This window comes from Nipponia nippon, unplaced genomic scaffold (assembly GCF_047370975.1).
Source record: "Nipponia nippon isolate SJK-2023a ecotype South Korea unplaced genomic scaffold, ASM4737097v1 scaffold_17, whole genome shotgun sequence".
Lineage (NCBI taxonomy): Eukaryota > Metazoa > Chordata > Aves > Pelecaniformes > Threskiornithidae > Nipponia > Nipponia nippon.
In genome coordinates this window covers 5,982,492-6,003,230 of record NW_028262333.1, presented here as the reverse complement: position 1 = coordinate 6,003,230, position 20,739 = coordinate 5,982,492, and the positions used below count along the sequence as shown (strand labels likewise).

The 20,739-nt window shown below is 60.8% G+C and overlaps 2 protein-coding genes across 2 annotated transcripts; one reads left to right on the top strand and one right to left on the bottom strand.

Annotated features, from left to right (window-relative positions):
• Positions 1-716: 716 nt before the first annotated feature.
• On the bottom strand, positions 717-10,165 carry CCDC69 (coiled-coil domain containing 69). The gene is made up of 9 exons (XM_087754022.1): positions 9,883-10,165; positions 4,727-4,796; positions 4,106-4,269; positions 3,791-3,866; positions 3,529-3,602; positions 3,193-3,294; positions 2,702-2,821; positions 2,365-2,462; positions 717-2,167 (listed from the first exon to the last, which is right to left on the bottom strand). The coding sequence occupies exons 1-9, from the start codon at positions 9,928-9,930 to the stop codon at positions 1,999-2,001; spliced, it is 921 nt and encodes a 306-aa protein (XP_087610148.1). The 5' UTR covers positions 9,931-10,165; the 3' UTR covers positions 717-1,998.
• A 4,750-nt stretch (positions 10,166-14,915) lies between these two features.
• Positions 14,916-20,641, top strand: GM2A (ganglioside GM2 activator). The gene is made up of 4 exons (XM_087754183.1): positions 14,916-15,279; positions 17,726-17,878; positions 18,742-18,924; positions 19,050-20,641. Exons 1-4 carry the CDS (start codon positions 15,163-15,165, stop codon positions 19,203-19,205), a joined length of 609 nt encoding a protein of 202 aa, XP_087610309.1. The 5' UTR covers positions 14,916-15,162; the 3' UTR covers positions 19,206-20,641.
• The last annotated feature ends 98 nt before the right edge of the window (positions 20,642-20,739 follow it).

The window sequence follows — 20,739 nt, the reverse complement described above, 5'->3', positions numbered from 1 at the left end:
TCCCAGCACTCTCCTTTTGCAGAGCCAGGCACATTCCTCCAGGTCCCACGCAGGATCTGCCTTCAGAGCAGTGGGAACGTGGTACCAGGTGCCCAGAGCAGGATGCCAGAGCCCACCAGCCTCATCTCCCTGTGCCCCCTTCAACCACAGCTAGGCAGGATTTGCTGGGGCAGCAACCTTGCCCCATTTCCCCTGCTTTGGTGCTACAGCACCTGGCAGGTCCCCCCCCATCCCTGAGGGTGCTGTGCAAAGCCAGAGGCTGCCCCACCACCCGTCCCCAGAGCTGTAGGCATGCATGGAGAAGTGGGTGCCCTGGGGGGGACACTGCTCTGACACAACAGGCACCCCCGTTTCCCACTCTGGTGCTCAGGTGAGAGCCAGACCCTGCATCCCTGTTGCCTTCCTGGCTGCCTTGTTCAGCTGACATTTTCCCAATAAGGATCTGCACAAAGGATGGAAGCGGCCATTGCGGTGGCCCTGCTGGCTTGGGAGGATCAGGGTCTGCCCTGTCCTGGAAGCCCACTGAAATGAATGAAACAAGGGAAGGAGTGGGAAAAGGGAGACCGGCAGTGGGGACCTCCCTTGTTGTGGCTTCGTGGTGCCTGTGCCCACCCCTCCCCATTCTCCCCCTGCCCAAGGGGTGGAGCACATGGCCCTGCTGTGAAATGCTCCCACACCAGTCCCCAAAACCACAGACATGGGATTCTTGAGGCTGCTGCTTCTTACAGACTTGTAATTGTTACAGCCAGTAGCACATTGGCCTGGTGCGCACACAGACACACACGCATACACACACTGGCTAAACAGCCCCGGGGAGGGGACAGGCCAGTGACAGCCCCTGGAGCAGTGACCGTCCCACCACACTCGTGCACCCAGTGGAAAGTGCTTGCATGCATCTGGCCCTGAGCCATGGCCCCACAGCTGTGCTGGCAGCATCTTCCCCGATGGAGATGTGCTGGCTCGGAGCAGGGAGGGATGCTTGTGCTGGCAGCCACCGCTGAAGCCTGCTCCCCCTCGGGAGGATGCTCTGCTCCCCAAATGTGCACCTCTGGGCATGCAGCCTCTGCCCGGCTTTGAGGGAGAAGATGGGGCTGGTGGTGCTGCTGATGGGCATTGGGGACAAGGAGGGCTTGGCATCTGCGTGATGGTCAGTGGAAGCACACCTGGGTCACGGGAGCAATCCCTGGGAGCTGTTTGCTGAAGACTGAGGAGGTGATGGGGAGAGAAGAGCACGGGTGGGAGCCCTGCCTGGTCCCCCTCCCCAGGGAGCGAGGCAGGTCCTGGGCAGGGGAAGCCCTGCTTTCACTGGAAATGGTGGGAGTGGGTGGCATTGGCTTGGAGCAGCCTGAGCAGGAGGCTGAGCCCCAAAATGGGACAGGCTGGCATGGTTTATGGCAAGGGCAGCGCCGGAGGTGGTGGATATACCTGGCTGCACCCATCACTCCTGCCCTTTGCTGCTGCCCTGTGAAAGCCTCTGTGGCTCAGCCCTGGGCTTGGCCATGCACTTCCCAGGGAGTGAGGTACCTTAACACCACCATGTCCCCAGCGCCCTCCTCATCCCCCCAGTGCTTGTCCCCTTACCATTCCAGTGACCGCCTCGTCTTCCTCGCCTCCGTGCCCCCAGGCAGCACTGATGCTGGTTATGCTCAGAGCCAAGTGCTGGGTCGGATCCAGCCCAATGCACGTCTGCGTGTCCTGACTGACCCCTTTTACCCCCAGAAAGACCCCCACAGCCTCCCACCAGAGGAAGGGGTGCAGGGATGGCACAGAGGGGTGGCCGGTGATCCCTTGCAGCCCCACATGGGCTGGGAAAGGCAGGCACAAGTGTCTTATGAAATGCTCCATCGCCCTGCTCAGACAGGGCCACCCTGAGGGCTCAGCCGCCCCGAGGGCCTGCCCCAGCAGCAGGGGCACTTGTGAGAGCACCCCTGGGCTCACGCACCCGGAGGAAAGCCCTGACAGGCCCCCCGGCAGCGCGCGGTGCTGGTCAGCAGCGTGCTACGTGGCGATGAGGGGCACCTCGCCGGCAGCAATGGGGAAAGGGGAGCCGTCCCCCCCGTTGAGCACACGGTACAGCAGCTCCTCCTTCTCATGGCGAGCCTGCTCCCGCAGCTGCGCCTCCTTCTCCAGCGCCCCGCGGGCGGCCAGGAGCTCCTCCGACAGCTGCCTGTGGGCAAACAGCATGCGCTGCTGGAGTGCCCGTGACCCCCCTCTGCTCCCCACAAAGCACCCGGTGGCACCACAGGCTGTGATGTATTCCCCCCCCACTGCCACCTTTCCCCCCGTTGGAGATGCCACTTCCGACTGCTGTCACCCTGCCACCGTGCACCGGGCAGCTGGTGGATGCGTGGGACCAGCACCTACCTTGCCATGACCAAGTGGTTCTGGGTGCGAACCTGCAGGTCCTCGTTCTCCTGCTGGAGGGTCTTCACCTTCTCCTCCAGCAGAAGGTTCCTCTCCGCCTGCAAGAGGGGCATGAGGGGTAAGAAGAGAGCTGGAAAGCGTCCCTGACCTCCCTGCTGCCCCATCTGGGGGGAAAGGTGGCTCGGTGGGAGCATGGTGGCATTGCACCCACATCCCCTGCCCACTCTGAGGGAGGAGCCAGGCTCCATCCAGCTCCACTTCAGCTGCAATTTCTGGATGGGATTCAGGTGGGGAGAAGAGATGGAAAGAGGAAAGCCCATCTCCACTTTGAACCCACCACAGTCTCCAGGTTCAGCAGCTTCTTGTCCAGGCTGTGGATGTGCTCGTTTTTCATCTCGATGACGAAGTGCAGGCTCTCCAGCTCCTGCTCCCAGAAGGGGCTGGGGCTCCCGTGCTCCTGTGGGGCACAGCAGATGCGGCAGCTGCAGCAGGGTGGGCACTGGGGGCATCTGCCATGGTTCACCCCCCCACGCATGACCCCAGTGGGTCAGTGCTCTCAGCTGGGGCCCTGCATGGCCCAGGATGGGTTTGTACCCATAAGGCACCATGTTTCGCCCATCGCTTGTGTTCAAGGGACCCTAACAGCCCATGCACCTCCCAGGAATGGGGCTTTGCTCCCCCCTTCAGCTGTCCTGTGCCCCCCTGGCTCCAGCCCCTTGCTCTCAGGGTCTGTCAGAGAAGCACCCCTGGCTTTGGGCCAGCACACCGGAGCAGGTCCTCTCCCTGATACCCCTCTGCAGAGGCTGCCGGTCCCGTATCTCCCTGTACCTGGATGTGCTTCTTGTAGTCTGTGCTCAAAAGTGACTCCTCCACCCGCTGCATCCTCTCCTGGAAGGACTTCAGCTGGGAATTCAGTGCCTGGATCGTCTCCTGGGGCAGCCGGGGAAGAAATAGGATGGGAGGTGTCTGGGGTTTCTTCCTGAGCAGGGGCACTGCCAGGCTACTGCACTCCGATAACCCCAGGGCTGGAGGAGTCTGCGTGGTCCCCAGGCACAACAGGGACTGAGGTGGCCACTGAGGAGCTCAGGACACCATGGCAGAGCCAGCAGATGGTCCTCAAGCCCTTCATGAGCACCCTCTCCCCAGGTATTTCTCCACGGGTACCTGTAAGGCTGCCTGGGACCTGTGGTGGGACTCTGCCAGCAGCAGCTTCTCCTGCTCATGTGCTCTCTGGAGCTCTGTGGGGGGGATGTGAACTGAGCATCACCAGTGCGGGGACACTGGGGCAGCGAGCCCCACCTGAGCCCCACGATGCTGCGGAGCAAGGGGCAGCATCTCCACGACCCCACACGAAGCCAGAGGAGTGCTGGCAGTGGGGGGGAGCGGGTAGTGGGGCTGTGGGGAGCCCTGCTATCCTGGCACGCACCTTGCAGGGTCTCTGTGTGCTCCCTCCTCAGGGCATCAAACTGCTCCTCCAGCTCCAGGTCTTTTCCCTTTTCCACCTGGGAAGCAGAGAGACAACAAACCCTATGTGTCTGACTTGGCATAAGGGATGCTCTGGCCCTCCCTGCCCACACTGCTCCGGGCTTCCTAACCCCTTCCTAACACCTTCCTTCTCCCGAAAATGGGAGAGCCCAGCCCAGTGTGTGCCAGGTCAGTGATTGCTGCCTGGGAAGTCCTGGCTGGCCACACGCTCTCTGCCCGGCCGCTGCCCCCAGCAGCACCCGCCTTTTCGACCGACCTGGATGTTAACGCCCTGGGTGATTGTCGTGGTCCTTGCCCGGCCGGCATCCCGCAGCCGCTCCTCCTCCTCCTCCTGGCCTTGGAGGAGTCTCGTGCTCTCCGTCCGCTCCTCTTGCAGCACTGCCTTCTCCTTCCCGACCTCAGGCAACAGGGTGGCATTGGCTGCGATGCAAACACGGCTGAAACGGTGCTGGCCGCATCCTGCTAACCGGGCTGCTTGGATGTCCTGGGCAGCCGACCTGCCAGCGCGGTGGCCTGGGTACAGCCCCTGTCCTCTGGACAAAAAGCCTCTGTCCCACTGGACAAATACCCACCCCCCCCCATCTCACTGGTGCAAATTAGCACTAATCAGGATGGCTCTGGCAGGCTCAGAGAGGACATAGCTCATTAAGCCTCCTGCCCTGGGGACGACCTGTCTGCCTGAGAGGATGGGATGCCATCGGCTCTGGGATGCCATCATGTCTGCCTGCCTGCACCACTGCCATGTGGAGGCTGCAGCCATCATCCTCATCCTCCCCGGCCCCGGCGCAGGCCACCCGCCCTGGGGTCTGTCCTACTGCTTTCTTAATATCACACTGCGAAAGCACAGCGCAGGGGGAGACACACATTTTCTTCTCACCGTTCTCTGTCTTCAAGGCCGTGAGCTCCTGGGAAGCCGGTCCCTTCTGCTGCTGGGCTTTTAGCTGTCTCTGGCAGAGAGAGAGGGGGCTCGAGCAGGGGGGGACAAAGGCGGGCAGGTGGCTGCAGGCAGAGGACACCCTGCAGCCAGGCACCCTGCGCTGGGTGCGCTTCAGCCCTGCAAAAACACGGGTGCTCGAGCAGTGGTAGTCCCTCCCTGACCCCCTGCCAGCCCCGAGCACCTATGGGTGTGCATGTGCTGCCTGGCAGGCAGCCCCAAACTCGTGCCATTTCCCCGTGTCCTGGCCGCTTCACCATGCGGCATTGCCAGCCACCGGCTGGAAAACCAGGGGGATGCTCACCCCCCCCCCCCAACACAGTGCTGGTGCAAAATAGGCTCCAGCAGCAAAACATTTAGTGGGGGAGAGCAGGCAGCACCTGGCAGGGCTCCGGCTCTGGAGCTTCCTTGCCACCCTCCTCCTGCCCCGTCCCTGCTGCCCCGGGATGCTCAGGGTCAGCCTGGTCCTGGGCACCTTGCAGCACCCCAAACACACCCCTCTGCCGGTGCTTTACACAGCTGGCCTTTGACACAGCCCGTGCTGGAGCAGAAGTGAGAAATGAAAAATAACCATAAATCAGAGGCGATGCCGACCCTGTGCAGGGCTGGCAGCAGGCGAGGGCTGGCGGCGGCACAAGCAATGACCTCAGGAGCGCAGGAATGTGCTGCTCGGCCCCGCACGCTCCCGCACCCTCCCGCTGCTACCGCGGGGCTGATAGAACCCAGAGCTGGGAGCTGCCTTCAGCAACACAGCTCTATGGGATGCCTTCCAGCCCTGCATGGGTTTAATTTAGTCGCTTGGAGGGGAGGAGGAAAAAAAAAAAAAGAGATGGATATATTTTTATCTGTTGCTGAAAGATAGAAGCAAAGCTCGCCTGCTATCACAGCTCGGCCTCCCCGGTGCGGGGCAAATCTTGCCCCTGATGCCCATCACTGGGTCGTGCTTCTGGGCAGGGGTGCGGATGCACTGTGGGTGAGGGAATCCACCTGCAGACACGTTGCTGCTCTCCAGCTGCCGGCAAAGCCGCCCCAAAAAATACCAGTCCCTAACAAAACCAGCCCTGCAGCCTGTGGGGTGCTGGGGACCCCGCTGTGCCGGCTGCACCCCGGCTTGGCCCCACTGTCACAGCGGCGTAGCCAAATACAGATCAGACTAGGGAGCTTGGCTTGGGAAAAAAGCGAGGCAAAGCAAACAGGCGTCCCTGCCTCCGCCTCCCCTGCAGCCCCCCTTCTGAAGCTGGAGGGAAGCGCAGTTGCCAGAGAGAGCAGGAAAACTCTGAGCCTCTGGGAAGCCACAGCTTTATCTTCCCTTCTATGGCGTGAGCGGCCGCGGCGTTGAACGCGGCCCAGGCAGTGGGGCGAGGAGGCACCAGGCGGTCGGGATTTGCAGGGTTTGTTCTCGCTGCCGACACGGCTCGCCCTGCAAACGTGGGGTTCCCCGGGATGCTGCCGAGCCCCGGCAGCCCTGCCTGCAAAGGGTCCCCAGGGTGTCCAGCCTGCCCCCCGCACCCATCTCATGCTGACGTGCATCCCCCTGCTATTTAATGTACCCTGTGTCCCGTGCTGGGTTTTGGAGTCCGGTAGCGGGTAGGTGGATGAGACAGTCGGGGCTCTGCAAACCTGGGGGGCATCACGGGAACCTCAAAAGCCCCCCCCCCCAGGTTTTACTGTGACAAAGCAAAGGCTGTGCGGGGGGACCGTCCTGGCACGGCGGGGTCACACAGCCCCCAAGGGTTCTGGATGATCTGAGCCTTGCCAGGAGCGGGATGCTGGTACCTCCTCCAGGAGTGACCCCCAAACCTCACCCGCCCAAACCAACCGCTTCCACTGCATGCGTCCCGCTCGCTCGTGAAGGTGATGCCCAAGGATGGATTGCCCAGGGCTGGTCACCCCTGCTCATCCCCATAGCATGGGCAATGTCCCCAGCGCAGATCCAGGGCACTTTCACCTCTCCCCCATGCCCCAAACCCAGCGGGACGGGGCCTCAGAGCCCCTCGGCCGCTCAAGGAGGATGATTTGAGACAACTGCACTGAACTCAGAAATGCCTAAAGGGAGCAAGAGGTATGCCAGCATCAGCAGACAAATCTAAATACCTGCCCTGCGGCTCCAAGCCAGGCACCCTTCCTACCTCTAGGAGCAATTAAAATAGTGTCTGGAGCTAATTTTACTCCTAAGCACTCAGTTGTCCTTTGGGATGAGAGCTCCACCACCAAAGCCAAGGTGAAAAACAAAATGTGGCTGAGAACTAACTGAAATATAGAGGCACCTTCCGCTCCCACTTCCAGAGCAGCATGTGGCACCCGCACCCCTGGTATTGCCCAGTGCATTTTGGAGAGCTGGAAGACAGTCCCGTATGCGCTGTGTGCGAAAGGAGAAAGCTGGGAGTTGCTCCAGCTGGAACGGCTTTGGCCCAGGGAAGAAGCAGCCCCAAACATCCCGCAGGTGCAGGTCATCGGCAGCGCTGCTTATCCTGTAGGGTCCCAACATGGAAACCTCTGGCTTTGGCTTTGAGGAGGCTCATGCTAAAAAATACCTTCTAGCTACAAAAAAAAAGTATCCACGTTCTTAGAACTAAGTATTTCTAATGGTCTGAAGCAAAACTGTTTACGGATGGATTAATCGGGATTTCCAGCAGGACCTGAGGCATCTCGAAAGGTGCCAGCGGTGGGCAGCACCCGCGCGGAGGCAGCTGGCACGGTGCGGGCAGCTGGGTCGGCTGCAGCCTCTGCTTCAGCTTTTAGCGTGAGGTGGGGTTTTGTGCTGTATTTTTCTTCCTCTTTTCCTGTTTTACAATTATGTTAAGCAATTAAACCATGCAACATTACTGTCAGCGAACGAAATCACAAAGAGGCAGGAAACGAGCATTTAAATCCCGACCCTGCTCCGGAGGACGAGGTTTTGCTTTGTGGCTGTGGAGAAGGGGGCCAGGATTTGGCCCATGACCCTAAAACCTCCCTGGGACCTGCAGCAAATGCTCGGTGCTGCCAGAGCAATGCTGCACAGGTCCGTGGGACCTGTCTTCGACTCTGCTGCTGTTTTTCCTCCGGCAACGGTTGTGTTATGAGATGGCTATCACCTCTCGTACAGTCAGATCTGTGCCGCAGACCGTATGCAAACCCTTCACGCCGTCGACAGCCCCAAGTTTTGCATCCTGACCTTTCCCTGGCTCCTGCTGCTACATATAGTTCCTATATCTCCAAAATAAATTCACCCCAGCCCTGGAAGGTGGCCAAATCTCAGCCCTGATCTTTTGGGAAGGCATCTTGGCCTCTCTCACGCCGGGAGCATGACCGAAGGGGAAGCAGTGACCACGAGCGGCCAAGTGTGGGTGGATGGAGCTGGAGGGGAAGGGACCCCCGGGGACAGTGCCCGCAGCTCGGGGCCGGGCTCTGGCCATGGCACCTGAGCCCATGCCTCCTTATCGCCCCGCTGCCCGCAGACCGGTGACGGGAAGGACGAGACTGCCAAGCTGCCTCCCCCGGGGCACGCAGCGGTGCCTGGTATGCCATCCACCCACCAAACCCAGCCTGGCACGGGATCCCCAAGGTCACCTCCAACCTGGGATCGGCACCAAAAGCCTCTGCAGCCCCCAGCCCCACAACAGCCCCCAGCCCCCTGACATCCACCCCCTGGGGTTTGAGGACTGCCCCATCCCCAAGCAACCCCAAGGGACCAGCTCTGCAACTCCACCCATCAGCAGCGGGAGGGTGAAGGTCTCCCCCCCGCCTTTTGGTACCCCGGATACGAGAACGTGGGCAGGAGCGGCTCGATGCCCGCCTTTACCCCTTTTTGCCATAAAGGGGATTTTCGGTGCTGCTTTCGGGATTAACTTGCAACTTAGTCACAGCAGCAGGGCCGTTTTATGGGGCACAAATCGCGGTGAGCAGTGCCGCAAGGCTGAGCAGAAGAGCGGGCGAGTGCAGGAAGGGAGGCGTCTGCGGGCGAATGACTCTGAGTTAAATTTCCGCATTTCGGTAAACGTGGGGCTCTCAACACCTGGGGCCTCGGGGGCTGCTGTTTCTCCCTGTCCCATGCCCCTTCTCGTGAGCTCTCAGAGTCACAAACCAGCCCAGAAGCGTCTGATCTTATGACATAGAGAAGAGCGGGGTTTTTTCCGATGATATGGAGAAGCAGCCAAGCCAGCAAGTGCTGTAAATAAAGGCACTTGCTGTGTCCAGGGCTGTGCAAGCTCCGCGCCTGCTCCCCCCACACATCCCAGCAGCGGGTTGTGCTTCGGCCGCATGGTCCCGGGCGGCCGAGCTCTCACAGCTGCCTCTGCAAAGGGCCGCCCGTGTCGGGGGGCATGCCGGCACCGCGGGGCCTTTCCGACTTTCCTCCTGCCCCTGCCACCCTCCAGCGAGCACAACCCACCGACCTCAGCACGTCCGACCTCACAAACAACTCCTGAGGCCGATGGCGGGGTGCTAAGACAGGATGAGCACATCAAAAAATAATAATAATTAGCAGCAGATAATTTCTAGACCTTAACTCGCAGAAGAGCTCTTCAGTGCAGAGCAACGCGCTGCTGGGGGCTCGGAGTGTTCCCCTGCAGAAGTGTTGCCTTCAGCTCAAGGGGGGACCGGGCACAAGGGGGGACCCGACTTTTGGGACAAGGGAGGATGCTGTGGGAAGACGGCAGAGCTCCTAGCTGGGGGAACCCATCCCTGTCCTCTATGGGACCAGCATTTCCAACAGGCTTTGTCACCCCAGATGCTGCACCCCCTTTAGTACGGGCTTCTCTGTGATTTGGGGGAGAGCCCAGAGGGGTGCAGGTGGCTGCCAACTCCCGCTGTGCCCGGTGCCGGCTCCCCCACCCCAATGCCGGTGGGGTCACACGCAGCCGGGGACCCCCGCACTGCCCAGCCCCGCTGCTCCCCAGGGCAGGGGGGGACCCACGCCGGGTGCCCCCAGCACACCTCCTCCCCAGCAGGGCTCCACGCAACCCCCAACCCCAGGCGAACCCCATCTCCATGCGAACCCCGACAACACGCACACTCGGTCCCACGCAAACCCAGACCCCAGGCAAAGCCCCGACCCCAGGCGAGCCCCAAGCCCAGCCCAAGCCCAGCCCAGCCCCGCAAGCCCCCGCAGCCGCTACCTTGCCGCCGGCGGGGCAGCAGCGCAGGGCGCTGCCGGTGCAGCCCATGGAGCCCCGGCCCGGAGCCCGCTCAGCCGCGGGGCGCCGGGCGCTGCATCGCCCGGCGAGCGCCTGTCGCTGCCCGGCGGGACCGGGACGGACGGGACAGGACGGGACGGGACGGGACGGGTCGGGACGGGTCGGGACGAGCCGCCCCAGCTGGGGCTGGCAGGCAGCAAAAAAAACTAATAAAAAAAAAAAATTAAAAAAAAAAAAAAGTCCCCGCAGCTGCTCGCAGGCAGCGCCGGGAGAGGGTGCTCTGCACCCCCGAGCCGCGGGCAGGGCCCCCGGCCGCAGCCTGCCCGCCCCCGGGGCTGGCCCTGGGCGCCCGGCGGGGGTGCTCCGGCCCTGGGGCCCCTCCACCCAGGGGTGTCCCCGCCCTGGGCTCCGGTTGCTTCGTCCTAAGCAGGGTAGTAGGACCCCCAGCCCCGGGAATGCTCTGTCCCTGGGGTCCCCTGCAGCAGGGATGCTGCGGGGTGAGAGGAAAGGGGAGCAGGACCCTTGCACCGGGGCTGGGGTCCAGCCGGAGCAGGGCTGGCTTGGGGGGTTGAACCCCAGCTCCCCCGGAGAAAGGATGTGAGGGGCAAAGGCAGCACCCATCCTGGCTATTGCCTTCACCCCATGAAGTTGCAGCTCGTGACGGGGTAATTGTGTAAAGGCGGTGGTTTTGGGGTGTTTTTTTTCTGGCAGGAGCTCTGCTCTGGGGGTAGCCGTGCTGGCTGGAGGGGGCTGTCGGTGTGGTCCATACGGCCTGGGGGGCTGCATTCTGGCACCCCCCGTCCTGAGCATCCCAGACACCCCAAATGCTGGGCCTGGAGCCAGGGTGCCCTTTTCCAGGAGGAAATCCTGCGCTTTGGAAACGGGTCCCAAAGAGGTAGGGAAACACATGGATTTGAAAGTGTCCTGTCTAAAAACTAATGGGAGGAAAGACAGGTTCCTCAAAATGTTTTGGTTTTGATGATTTTTTAAAATGCCGTGAAATAATAGAGATTTCTAAATGAACACACATTCCGTCCTGAAAAATCAGCCATTGCCACCCAGCACTGCTGAAATAGGAGTGTTTCAACCTGGTCACGAGGCCGTGCCCATATGGAAACACTGCCAGTTTTTGTCAACAAGTTCTATTCTGACATTTTCCAAATATCCCCTGGGAGAAGTCCAAGCAGCCCGCGGCTCAGGGGCTGCCAGCACGCTGGCGTTTCGCCGCCGCCCCGGCACCGCCTGCCCGGCCAGCGAGGGAGCGGAGGTGCGTGGTCGACTTGGAGGTGTTTTTTCTGCCCTGGTAACCCTGGGACGAGGGAAATTGTGAAACACCGCTTGGTTAGGAGGGTGAGGAAGGTGAGGGGCAGGCCCATGGCTGCCCCAAGTCTCCCCGGGGACCGGTGGGACCAGTTGCCTGCATCCTCTTGGGTCCGTGCTGCTTAACCTGGGTGAAGTTTCGTGAGTCACAGCAGCTTCCTGGCATCGGCTCCCACCCCTCCGAAACCACGAGAGCGCCTCTGTTCTTATCTCCCCCAGCACTTCTTACATGGGGCAAGTCTGCCTGAGAGTACTTATTTGGGCTGAGTAGATCATTTGTGGGATAAAAAGCTCTGTCAGTGCAAGGTGCTGGTCTCCACCTCTCCAGGGTTAATTAAAAATCCTGGGCCAGACTTCGGAGAGTGAAGGCGTACAGGGGCCAGCGCAAAAGCACATGCGTATTTCCAGGCTGAATTTGCATGGCTGGGGCCGTGAACAGCAGCAGCTGTGTGGGCAGCTGACGAGAAGCCTGTCCAGCTCCCATCGCCTCTTGCTGGTGCATGAAGCTCCAGCAGTTTGCACATGCGCTTGTGACAATTTCTGGTTTTCCTGGGGGTGCACTGGGATGCCACTGTGCCACAAAGCAGGGCTCTGGGTAGGGTTTCTCTTGCTAATGGTGGAGAAACAACAGGATTTGGTCGCATCAGGCTGAGGCATCAAACCAGTGAGGCAGAGCTGGGGCTCGGGGATGGGGATGCGCAGCGAGGCCGGCCCCAGCACCCCGCTCCCCAGCTCTGCACCCCGCGCTGTGTGCAGTGCTCGCCATGGCAGCTACAACCCTGCGCTTCTGTATATCGCTAACTTTCAGAGAAGGAGCCGCACCAGATCACGTTACATCCTTCCTTCAGCCCACGGGCGCATCTGCGAGGCTGCCTGCCGGAGGCCCTGCCTGTGCTGCCCCAAAGGTCTCTTATTTTAGCTTGATTTTAGCAGTTTCTCAGTTTCTCCAGTCTTTCCTGTGCAGGCTGCACGGGATGTGTCCCTGCTGGAGAGATCTCCCATCTCAGCCCTGCTTCATCTTCCTCTGTCCCAATACACTGATAATTTTCTCCCTTTCCAGGGCAGCACTTAAACAGCCAGAAACTTTTCTGTCCAGCCGCTTTCAAGCAAAGCAGGGGCTTTCCATGGCATGGTAGGGGTGGGATTCATGGCTGCAACAACCCCCTAACCAGGGGAGCCTGGGGATGCGGGGAGCACGCGGGGTCGGGGCTGCCGGAGGGGGGACCGTGGCGGCGAGGGGATTTCTGCCTGTGCAAAGACAGGAAAGCGGAGGCGGTGTGTGCCAGACCCACCTGGGGCAGCTTCGGCTCGTTTTGAAGTTTGCCCTGATGTCTTTTTCAGTGTTATCACGATCTCTCCCCAGGAACAACAGTGGCTGGAGAAGTCTCAAGGGTTTTGCCTAGAAAAGTGAGCCTAGGGGGGTTTATCTCATGCTCAGCTGAATTGCCGTAAATGGGATAACAGCTGGCTGAACGTCGAGCTAATTTGTACCAATGGTCATTTCAAGTGTTTGCCAAAGCTTATGGATAAGAGAAGTATTTATGCGAGCTGTTAAAGTGTCTCGGCTCTCTCTCCAGTTCCAGCTGGTAAGGACCGGGCAGGACGGGGTGGGTGCAAGGCAGTGTCGGTGCCGGCGCGTGGGATTTCCAGCTGGGACCTGGCCCCACATGGTCCGTGTGCAGGGCGGTCCCGTGAGCGCAGATTTTTTTGGTTTCTTTTTTTTTTTTTTCCCCCCAGAAACCCAGTCTGGAAAAAAAAAAAAAGAGAGAGAAGATTTTACTGGAAAGTTTTTGGGCGATGAGCTGGCCCGTGGTGATGCCCAGCGGGTCCTGGCAGAGCTGGTGGCACAAGCAGTGGAGAGAGGGTGGTCTGTGGTTGCACCCTTCGTCCCCGCGCATCATTTTTGCAGTCTGCTTTTGTAAACAAGACCTAACAAAGTCATTAATGTTGTCACTCATCTGTGCTGGTGGCTCTTCTTCAATGCAAATCGAAGATGTTTAGCCAGACCTGCTGAGACCTCGTGACTCGGGCTTTGCATGGGTGAGAGAGCTCAGAAAACTGTTTGAACTGCAGAAGATCTTGTATGTGTTGGAGCCCAAAAACAGGTCACAGACTCCTTTGGTGGGGATCTAGGTCACGCATGCTTCTGTCTTGAGGTAGAGCAGCAATTTCAAGTCATTTCTGCCCCTGCCTGTGTTTTTCCAAGCCAAAAGATGTGGGTTAACATGTCCTTACAGTTCTTTATTCTCTTTTTTTCCCCATGGCAAAATGGAGCAGGGAAGGATGGGAATGGAGGAGTGAACCCTTCACCCACGCTGGTTGTGAGAAGCAGAAAAGCACGTGGCACTGGGAGCTTGAGGCATGGGGCTGTGCTCCCCTCCCAGCCCCAAACACGATGCTCCAGCCATGCCCATGCCTCTCCCCCCGCATCCCTGTCCCCATCCCCGTCCCCCGGCTGCTCCAGGGCCTCAAAGTGAAAACTAATCCTGGGGGATAACTTTCCACCCCGCTCCTGGGTTGGAGGAACAGGGCTATTTATTCCTCGCCCTTAAGCCTCCGCCGTGGATCAGCGACGCAGTTGTCGCGGGGTGGGCAGCAGCATCCGTCACGGCCCCTGCCTGCTCCCGCGCCCTGCCTGCACGTTCCCGGCCAGCCTCGCTGCTAAATAAGGATGAAAGGCTAAAAATAGAGCTGAGGCAGGGGTTTGGACAAGCCGGGCAATGCTTCCCAGGGCCGGGAGCGATACAGGCAGGCTGGCCAGTGTCAGTGTGTGAGGGAGAGCCGAGCTGCCTGCAGGGAAGGGTCCCATGCGTGGGTCCTAACCGTGCTGCCGGGGGGGGCGGGGGGGGAAGGTCTGAGACCTGCCACACTCGTGTCCTGTGTGCTCAGTTGGCTCAGCCCCTTCCAGCTTTCCACAGGGAAAATGCATCTGGTCACCAAAATCTGTGACAAAACCCATGCTCCCATGCTGTCCGCGGTGGTGGGGCACCGTGGGGCCATTCCAGCGCGATGGGGGGCTCTGGTGGGAAAATGGGCACCCGAAGGGGGAAGGGTGGAAGAGGGGGGTGTTAAATCTGAAATGGTGGATAGGTGGGTGGTGGGGTGCTGTGAAAAACAACCCAGTTGGGGACTGTCTGACACCCGGGTGCCCCCCACCCCTGCAGCACACACGGCATTGGGTTCAGGGTCTCAAATTATCTCTGCTCTCCAGATTATTGGGTTCAGGGTCTCAAATTATCTCTGCTCTCCAGCTGCCGCCTGCCCTGTGCAGGGTGCGGGGGGGTCTCGGGGGTCCCGGGTGCCTGCCCGGGGTGGGCACCGACCCTTTGCACCCCTGCAGACACCTCGGCCAGCCTGAGCGGGGGGGCGAGAAGAGCCGCAGCCCTGGGTGGGGAGGGGGCGAGCGGTGGGGAGATGGTGGGGAACTTGGGTGGCGGGGGTGCCCGGCGCGGTGGGTGCCTTGGTGTGGTGGGTGCACCTCGGCATCCCGCTCCGGTGCCCCCCCCCGCTCCCGGTGCCAGCAGAAGGCAGGGCTTGGCTGCCTGGGAAAACGCAGCTTCCCGTCCCAGCATCCCTGCGATTCCAGTCCTGCGCTTGACAACAAAACCAGGGAGGGGGAAAAAAAAAAAAAAAAAAAAAAAAAAAAAAGAAAAGAGGGAGGGAAAAATCTCCGAGCGTCCACACGGGGAGGGAGGGGAATCGGGAGCTGGGCCGGGCTCGGAGCCGGCAGGGTGCAGTCCCCGCTCTCGCCGCTGCCAGCCCCGTCCCGGCGGGCGCCGCGCTGCGGGAAGCCCCGCTGAGGAAGCCGGCGGTTGTTTGGGCTGCTTCGCTTCTTTTAGTTTTTCTCTCCCTGGCCCCGTTTCCCTGCCGGCTGCCCCAGCTTTTTTTTTTTTTTTTTTTTTTTTTGTTCCTTTGCACGGCTCCTGCCCGGCTGCCGGAGGGATGGGGGGAGCGGGGCTGGCGCTGGCGCTCTGCGCCCTCCAGCTCTGCCCGGCCGCGCTCGGCGGCTCCCAGCCGCAGCTGCTGGTGGAGCGGAGCGGCTCCCGGAGGCTGAGCAAGGTGAGAGACCCCGACCCCTTCACCCCGCTCCTTTTTGGGCAGGGAAAGGGCCGAGGGGGCTGGGAGGGGGGGCTGGGGGCTCGGTGGAGGGAGCAGCCCGAGGGGTGCTGGCAGGTAGGCAAGCTTTCGCCATCCTCCTGGGTTTTGCAAGGGATCAAAAGCATTTTTTTTTTTTGTCCTAGAAGGGCGAATGCAAGGTCTGATTTTGGGTGGGTGTCTGCGGCTGGGCTGGGGGGGCGTGGGATGCCGTAGACCTGACCGCCTTGGGGGAGCAGGGCTGCAGGTTCGGTTCAGCCTCCGAGCAGGGGGGGATTTCAGTTTTGTCGAACCCTTCTGGAGCAAAAAGCCCAGCGGCCTCTCTTCCTTCGGCTGAGCTTTCCCAGCACCTCGGCTTTCATTCCTCCCGTCCGCTGGCATGTTCCAGCCTCCTCGTTCCCATGCAGCGCTGGGCCGGGCTCGTTCCCACGTGCTGATTAAGATACAGCTGATTAAGATGCGTGACTCTCACGCGGTGCGGAGGAGAATATCTCTATTTTTTTTCCAGGAAAGCTGATGTGGCCCCAGGGAAGGGGGAACCGGTTAGGAAGGCTGGCGGGGGCCCTGCAGGGCAGCAGAGAGTCTGTGGCACCGCCACATGCAGTCACACACTGATGTTTAGCTCCCATGGAGCCTCTTCGCCTGCAGACCCATGGGCAAGGGGCTCCCAGCTCTTGCTAAACGTCGGGGCGCAGCCTGCCCCTTGCCCTGGCTTGCCCTGCGCCCTGTGTCCTGCCCTGCACCTGGGGCTGCTCCCGGCTGGCAAGCGGGATGGCGGGACGGCGGGACGGGCTGCTCGCCTGTGTGGGCCAACGCTGCCCGCCGGGGCTGCCGGTTGGCACCAGGTAATACAGACTCCACCGGTTCTGCAGCTGCTGAGCAGGCAGGGAGAGCCCCCGCGCCCGTGGAATGGGGACATGGGCTGCCCCGGCCAAACCTGCTCGGGGTGCGCAGCCCAGGCGTCCTCCTGCCTCCCCGCCGGGAAAAGACCTGCAATTAGGGAAGGAGCTGGGGCTGGGTTCTCGCCGCCGGCTTGCAGCGGGCTCAGGGGTGGCTGTTGCAAGCGAGTGCTGCCATCCGCCCACCTTTGAACTTGGGTTGTGGGAGCAAAGGGCTCTGGTGGTGTTGCCAGCCCATGGCTTTGCTGGCAGCGGCTGGGGAGGCTGGTGGGACTTGGAGGAAACAGGGGACATCTCCCAGCCTGGCTCCTGGCCCAGGTGGGACACACGAGTGATGTCTCCCTGCTTGGGTGACATCCCCTGTGTGAGGATTTTCTTTATCCCATGGGACAATGCTGCTTCCCTGGCTCATGGGGACTGAACCAGCTCAGCATCAGGCTCCTGGGGTGTATCAGGCAGGGAATGAGCCCGGCTCATCTGTCCCCCCTGAGCATGAGTGGAGATGGAAATGTTAAGCCATGTTTAAAATGCAACGCGCTGTTGTGGTTGAACCCCAGCCGGCAGGTAAGCACCACGCAGCCGTGAGAATTGGAAGAGTAAAAGTGAGAAAACTCGTGGGTTGAGATAAAGACAGTTTAGTAGGTAAAGCAAAAGCCGCACATGCGGTATGGATTAGCCCTTTGGGCAGTTGGGGTCAGCTGTCCTGGCTGTGTCCCCTCCCAGCTTCTTGTGCGCCCCCAGCTTCGCTGGTGGGGTGGGGTGAGAAGCAGAAAAGGCCTTGACTCTGTGTAAGCACTGCTCAGCAGCAGCGAAAACATTCCTGTGTTATCAACACTGTTTCCAGCACAAATCCAAAACACAGCCCCATACTAGCTACTATGAAGAAAATTAACTCTACTCCAGCCAAAACCAGCACATGCACAAATGTAGTTCCTGCTTCTGCATGGGACGAGGTGGCCAGAGCCAGCCGATGAGGGCTTACAACAGCCGGGCTGGTCCTGGCCAAGCCGGGAGGCTGTGCCGGCCCCGCAACCCCCCCAGGGCACAGCATCCCCCCGGCCAGCGCAGCCACTGCCACCCGTCCCCTGTCCCCGCTTGCTCTCTCGCCTTTGCTCTCAAACACCTTGCTCGGTGCTGTTGGCGCTGGCGTGTGAAGGATGCTTCTCACCTTGTTCTCATGCAAAGCGTTTGGAGGCTGAGCCGAGGCCAGTTTGGAAGTCGCAGCCTGGGAACCCTCTTTGGGTGAGAAGTACATGAAAGGGGGTTGTGGCAATTGCGGTCGGATGGAGAGTTTCTGCAACACGCTCAGGCTTGGAGAGCTGGGAGTGCAAAAAATGCAGAGGGAAATATTTATTTGTCATTTGAGGCAAGGCTGAAGGTAATTTTCTGGCTGTGTTTGTGAGCTGATGTGTGTGCAAGGTGGTTTGGGGGTCCAGTGCTGGGGAGACCTCCTGCAAACCCAGGACAAAGCTCACCCTGGTTCTAACTCCTCCCGTCCCTCGGTGCCGCAGGTTGGTGGCTTTGCCTGGGAGAACTGTGGCGACAGCAGGAACCCCGTGGTGCTGCAGAGCCTCTCCGTGGCGCCTGACCCCATCAGCATCCCGGGGAGCCTGCGTGTTAGTGCGGCCGTCAGCAGCAGCAAGACCATGGCCTCCCCTCTGAAGGTGCGTGCCGGAGATGCCTCCATGGGACAAGGGAGGGCAGAGCTTCCCAAAACCGCCGGCAGCTGGGAAATGCCCAGCAGCGGGTATGGGAACAGCAACATTTGGGGGAACGAGGCATGGAGCGGTGCAGGGTGGAGCACACCAGGCTCTGTAAGCCAGAACGGGGCAACGGGCATGGGGAGACCCGCCGTGGGAGCCGACAGCCCGGTGGGAAGCTCCCAACCTTGTCCCAGCGGGAGAAACCACCTGAGCTGTGTCGTGTCCTGAGGCCGTAATGACTCAGGGAGGGAAATGAAACCCCAAGTGCTTTGGGCGTTCCTGGCGGTTGCTGCAGCACTCCTTTTTCAGCAGCCAGACCTGGCTACTCCCTCCAGGGACATGCCACGGCACTGCTGTGGGAGCCCCGAGCTGGCCCGGCTGCCCTGCACCACTTTTTGGAGACTTTTTGGGATGAGACTGAACATGTCTCTCTGCCCAAAGTGCATGGGCTGTCTTGAGCAACGCCACGGTGCCCGTTTGGGGCTGGGGCTGCGGGAGCGTGCCGGGGGGGCAGAGCTGCGGGATGGGAGCTGACGGGCAGTTTTGGGACAAGGCACCGAGGAGAGGGAAAGGAGCGGGTACGTGGGGTGCTGGGAGGTGTTTGCTCAAGGAGTCAAGCTGAGATTGGAGGAAGAGAAACCTGCAGGCAGAGAGGAACAGAAAGTAGGAGGGGGAGCTGGGAGGACATGTGGTGGCCCCATGGACACCCCAAAGAATTGCACGAGAAGGAGCTGAGAGAGATGGCTGGAGGGGGGCCTGGGACAGGCTGGAGGAGCTGTGGGTGCCCATGCTGGCTGTCCTGGTGCCGAACACCTTCCCTCCAGGTGGTGCTGGTGGTGGAGAAGGCGCTGGGTGACCTCTGGATCCAGCTGCCCTGCATCGACCAGCTGGGCAGCTGCACCTACGACGACATCTGCACCATCCTCGACAACATCATCCCGCCCGGCACGCCCTGCCCGGAGCCCCTGCTCACCTATGGCATCCCCTGCCACTGCCCCTTCAAAGCGGTACGCCTGAAACCTCCGGCCGGCGCGATGCCGGCAGCGCCGCCGGGTACCACTGTGCCCTTCGGCGTGGGGCTGGGGGGGGTGGTTCGGCTGGCGTCTCACCTACCTGTCCCCTCTCTCTGCAGGGCTCCTATTCCCTGCCAGCCAGCGACTTCGTCCTGCCTGACGTGGAGCTCCCTGCCTGGATGACCAATGGCAACTACCGTGTCCGTGTGGCTGTCAGCAATGGCGGGGAGGAGCTCGCCTGCGTCAAGCTGGCCTTCTCCCTGCAGTCCCAGTGAGGAGTAGGGGGGGCCCGTCTCTCCTCTCCCATTTGTCCCCTGTCCCATCCCATCCAGTTGCACCCCATCCCGTCCCATCCTGTCCCTGCGAGCTGCATCCCTCCCGCTGCCAGGAGGAGGCAGTGTCCGTACCCCGGCTCAGTGCCCCCCTCCCCTGCTAAACACAGAAAGGCCCCTCCAGCTGTCCCACTGTCCCCAACCCCATCACCAGGGTGTCCCCTTCCCCGGACAGGGTGGCCGTGGAGCTAACCCCAGCCTTTCAGCGTGACCTGGGGGTAGTAATTTTTTACCTAGTTTCTCTTTTTATTTTTTCTTAATCCCATCCAGGGAATTTTAGACAAAAACATTCCAGGGAAAAGCAATATTTCTTGAAGCAGTCCATGGGGCGAGGGAGTGTTTGGGAGTGCTGGGGCAGGCTGGAGGGATGCAGGATTAGCTGCGAGGGTGTCCCTGCTTGCCCCCACCACCTTCAGGCGGAGCACAGGGCTGTTTTGCAGAAGTGTCCCCAAAGTGGCCACAGGAGACCTGTCCCCCTGTGGCAGCTCTGGGTCTGCCTTTGGTGCATCTCTGTCCTGCACGTGGGACCAGCTTGGTGACACGAGGCACTGGTGAGGGCACCTTCCTCTGTCCCTGCTTCGGCAAACATCACAAGCACAACAGGACTGAACCCACCCAAACCCCCGACTGATGTTTCCCCTCGCAAAGGACCAAATGGCTGGTGATGCTCCCAGCAGCAGGAGAGGCGGCTGGACATGGGCTGCGCTCGCTCCAGGGGGGACACACGGCTGTGACAGGCAGCTGGGGCACAGCCTGGCTGAGGACAAGTCCCACTCATCTCATTTTGCCACTGGGACTGAGCCGAGGCAGGATGCTGCATGGGACCATCCTTCCCCTGGGGCAGCATCCCAGAAATGGGATGGACTGGGAGATGACCGTGAAGACCAGCCGCCTGGGCTCTGTTTGGGGGCCCTGCAGTCCATCTCCTGGTCGTGGCCGGGGGCCGAGGTGTGGGCAGGCAGCATCCTTCCTGCCTGCTGCTGCAGGCAGGGCCTACGTCTGACACCACCTGCCTACGCCAGGTCCCCGCAGGGTGCAGGTGACCCACCAGCCTCCCGCATCCCTCGCTTCCTCACCGTCCCTGCCTGCTCGCATTATTTAGCCTCTCCGTGGGGCTGGTCTTCCTCCGAGCACTTTATACGCCTTAACTACTGCCGGGCTGCCCCAGCGGGAGGTCCTCTGCCCCGCAGACATGCTCCCACCGCCTCTCTGTGCCCTCGACTCACTCCGTTTCATCCTGCTGCTGGGTCCGACCTGGGTTTGTTTTGCCTGGAGAAGCGCTAACCCTCTCACCCCGCCACCGCGCAGCGCCTGTGCCAGGGCAGCATCTTCCTTTCGGGCAAGTACTGCAGGTTCTTAATAAATCTTTTTACCAGGAAGCGGAGCTGGTGCCTCTTGGTGCTGGGGGGTGACCGGGGGGTGGCCTTTGTTTCCCTTGAAATAGTGGGGATGTGGTTTTGAACTGGAGGAAGCAAAG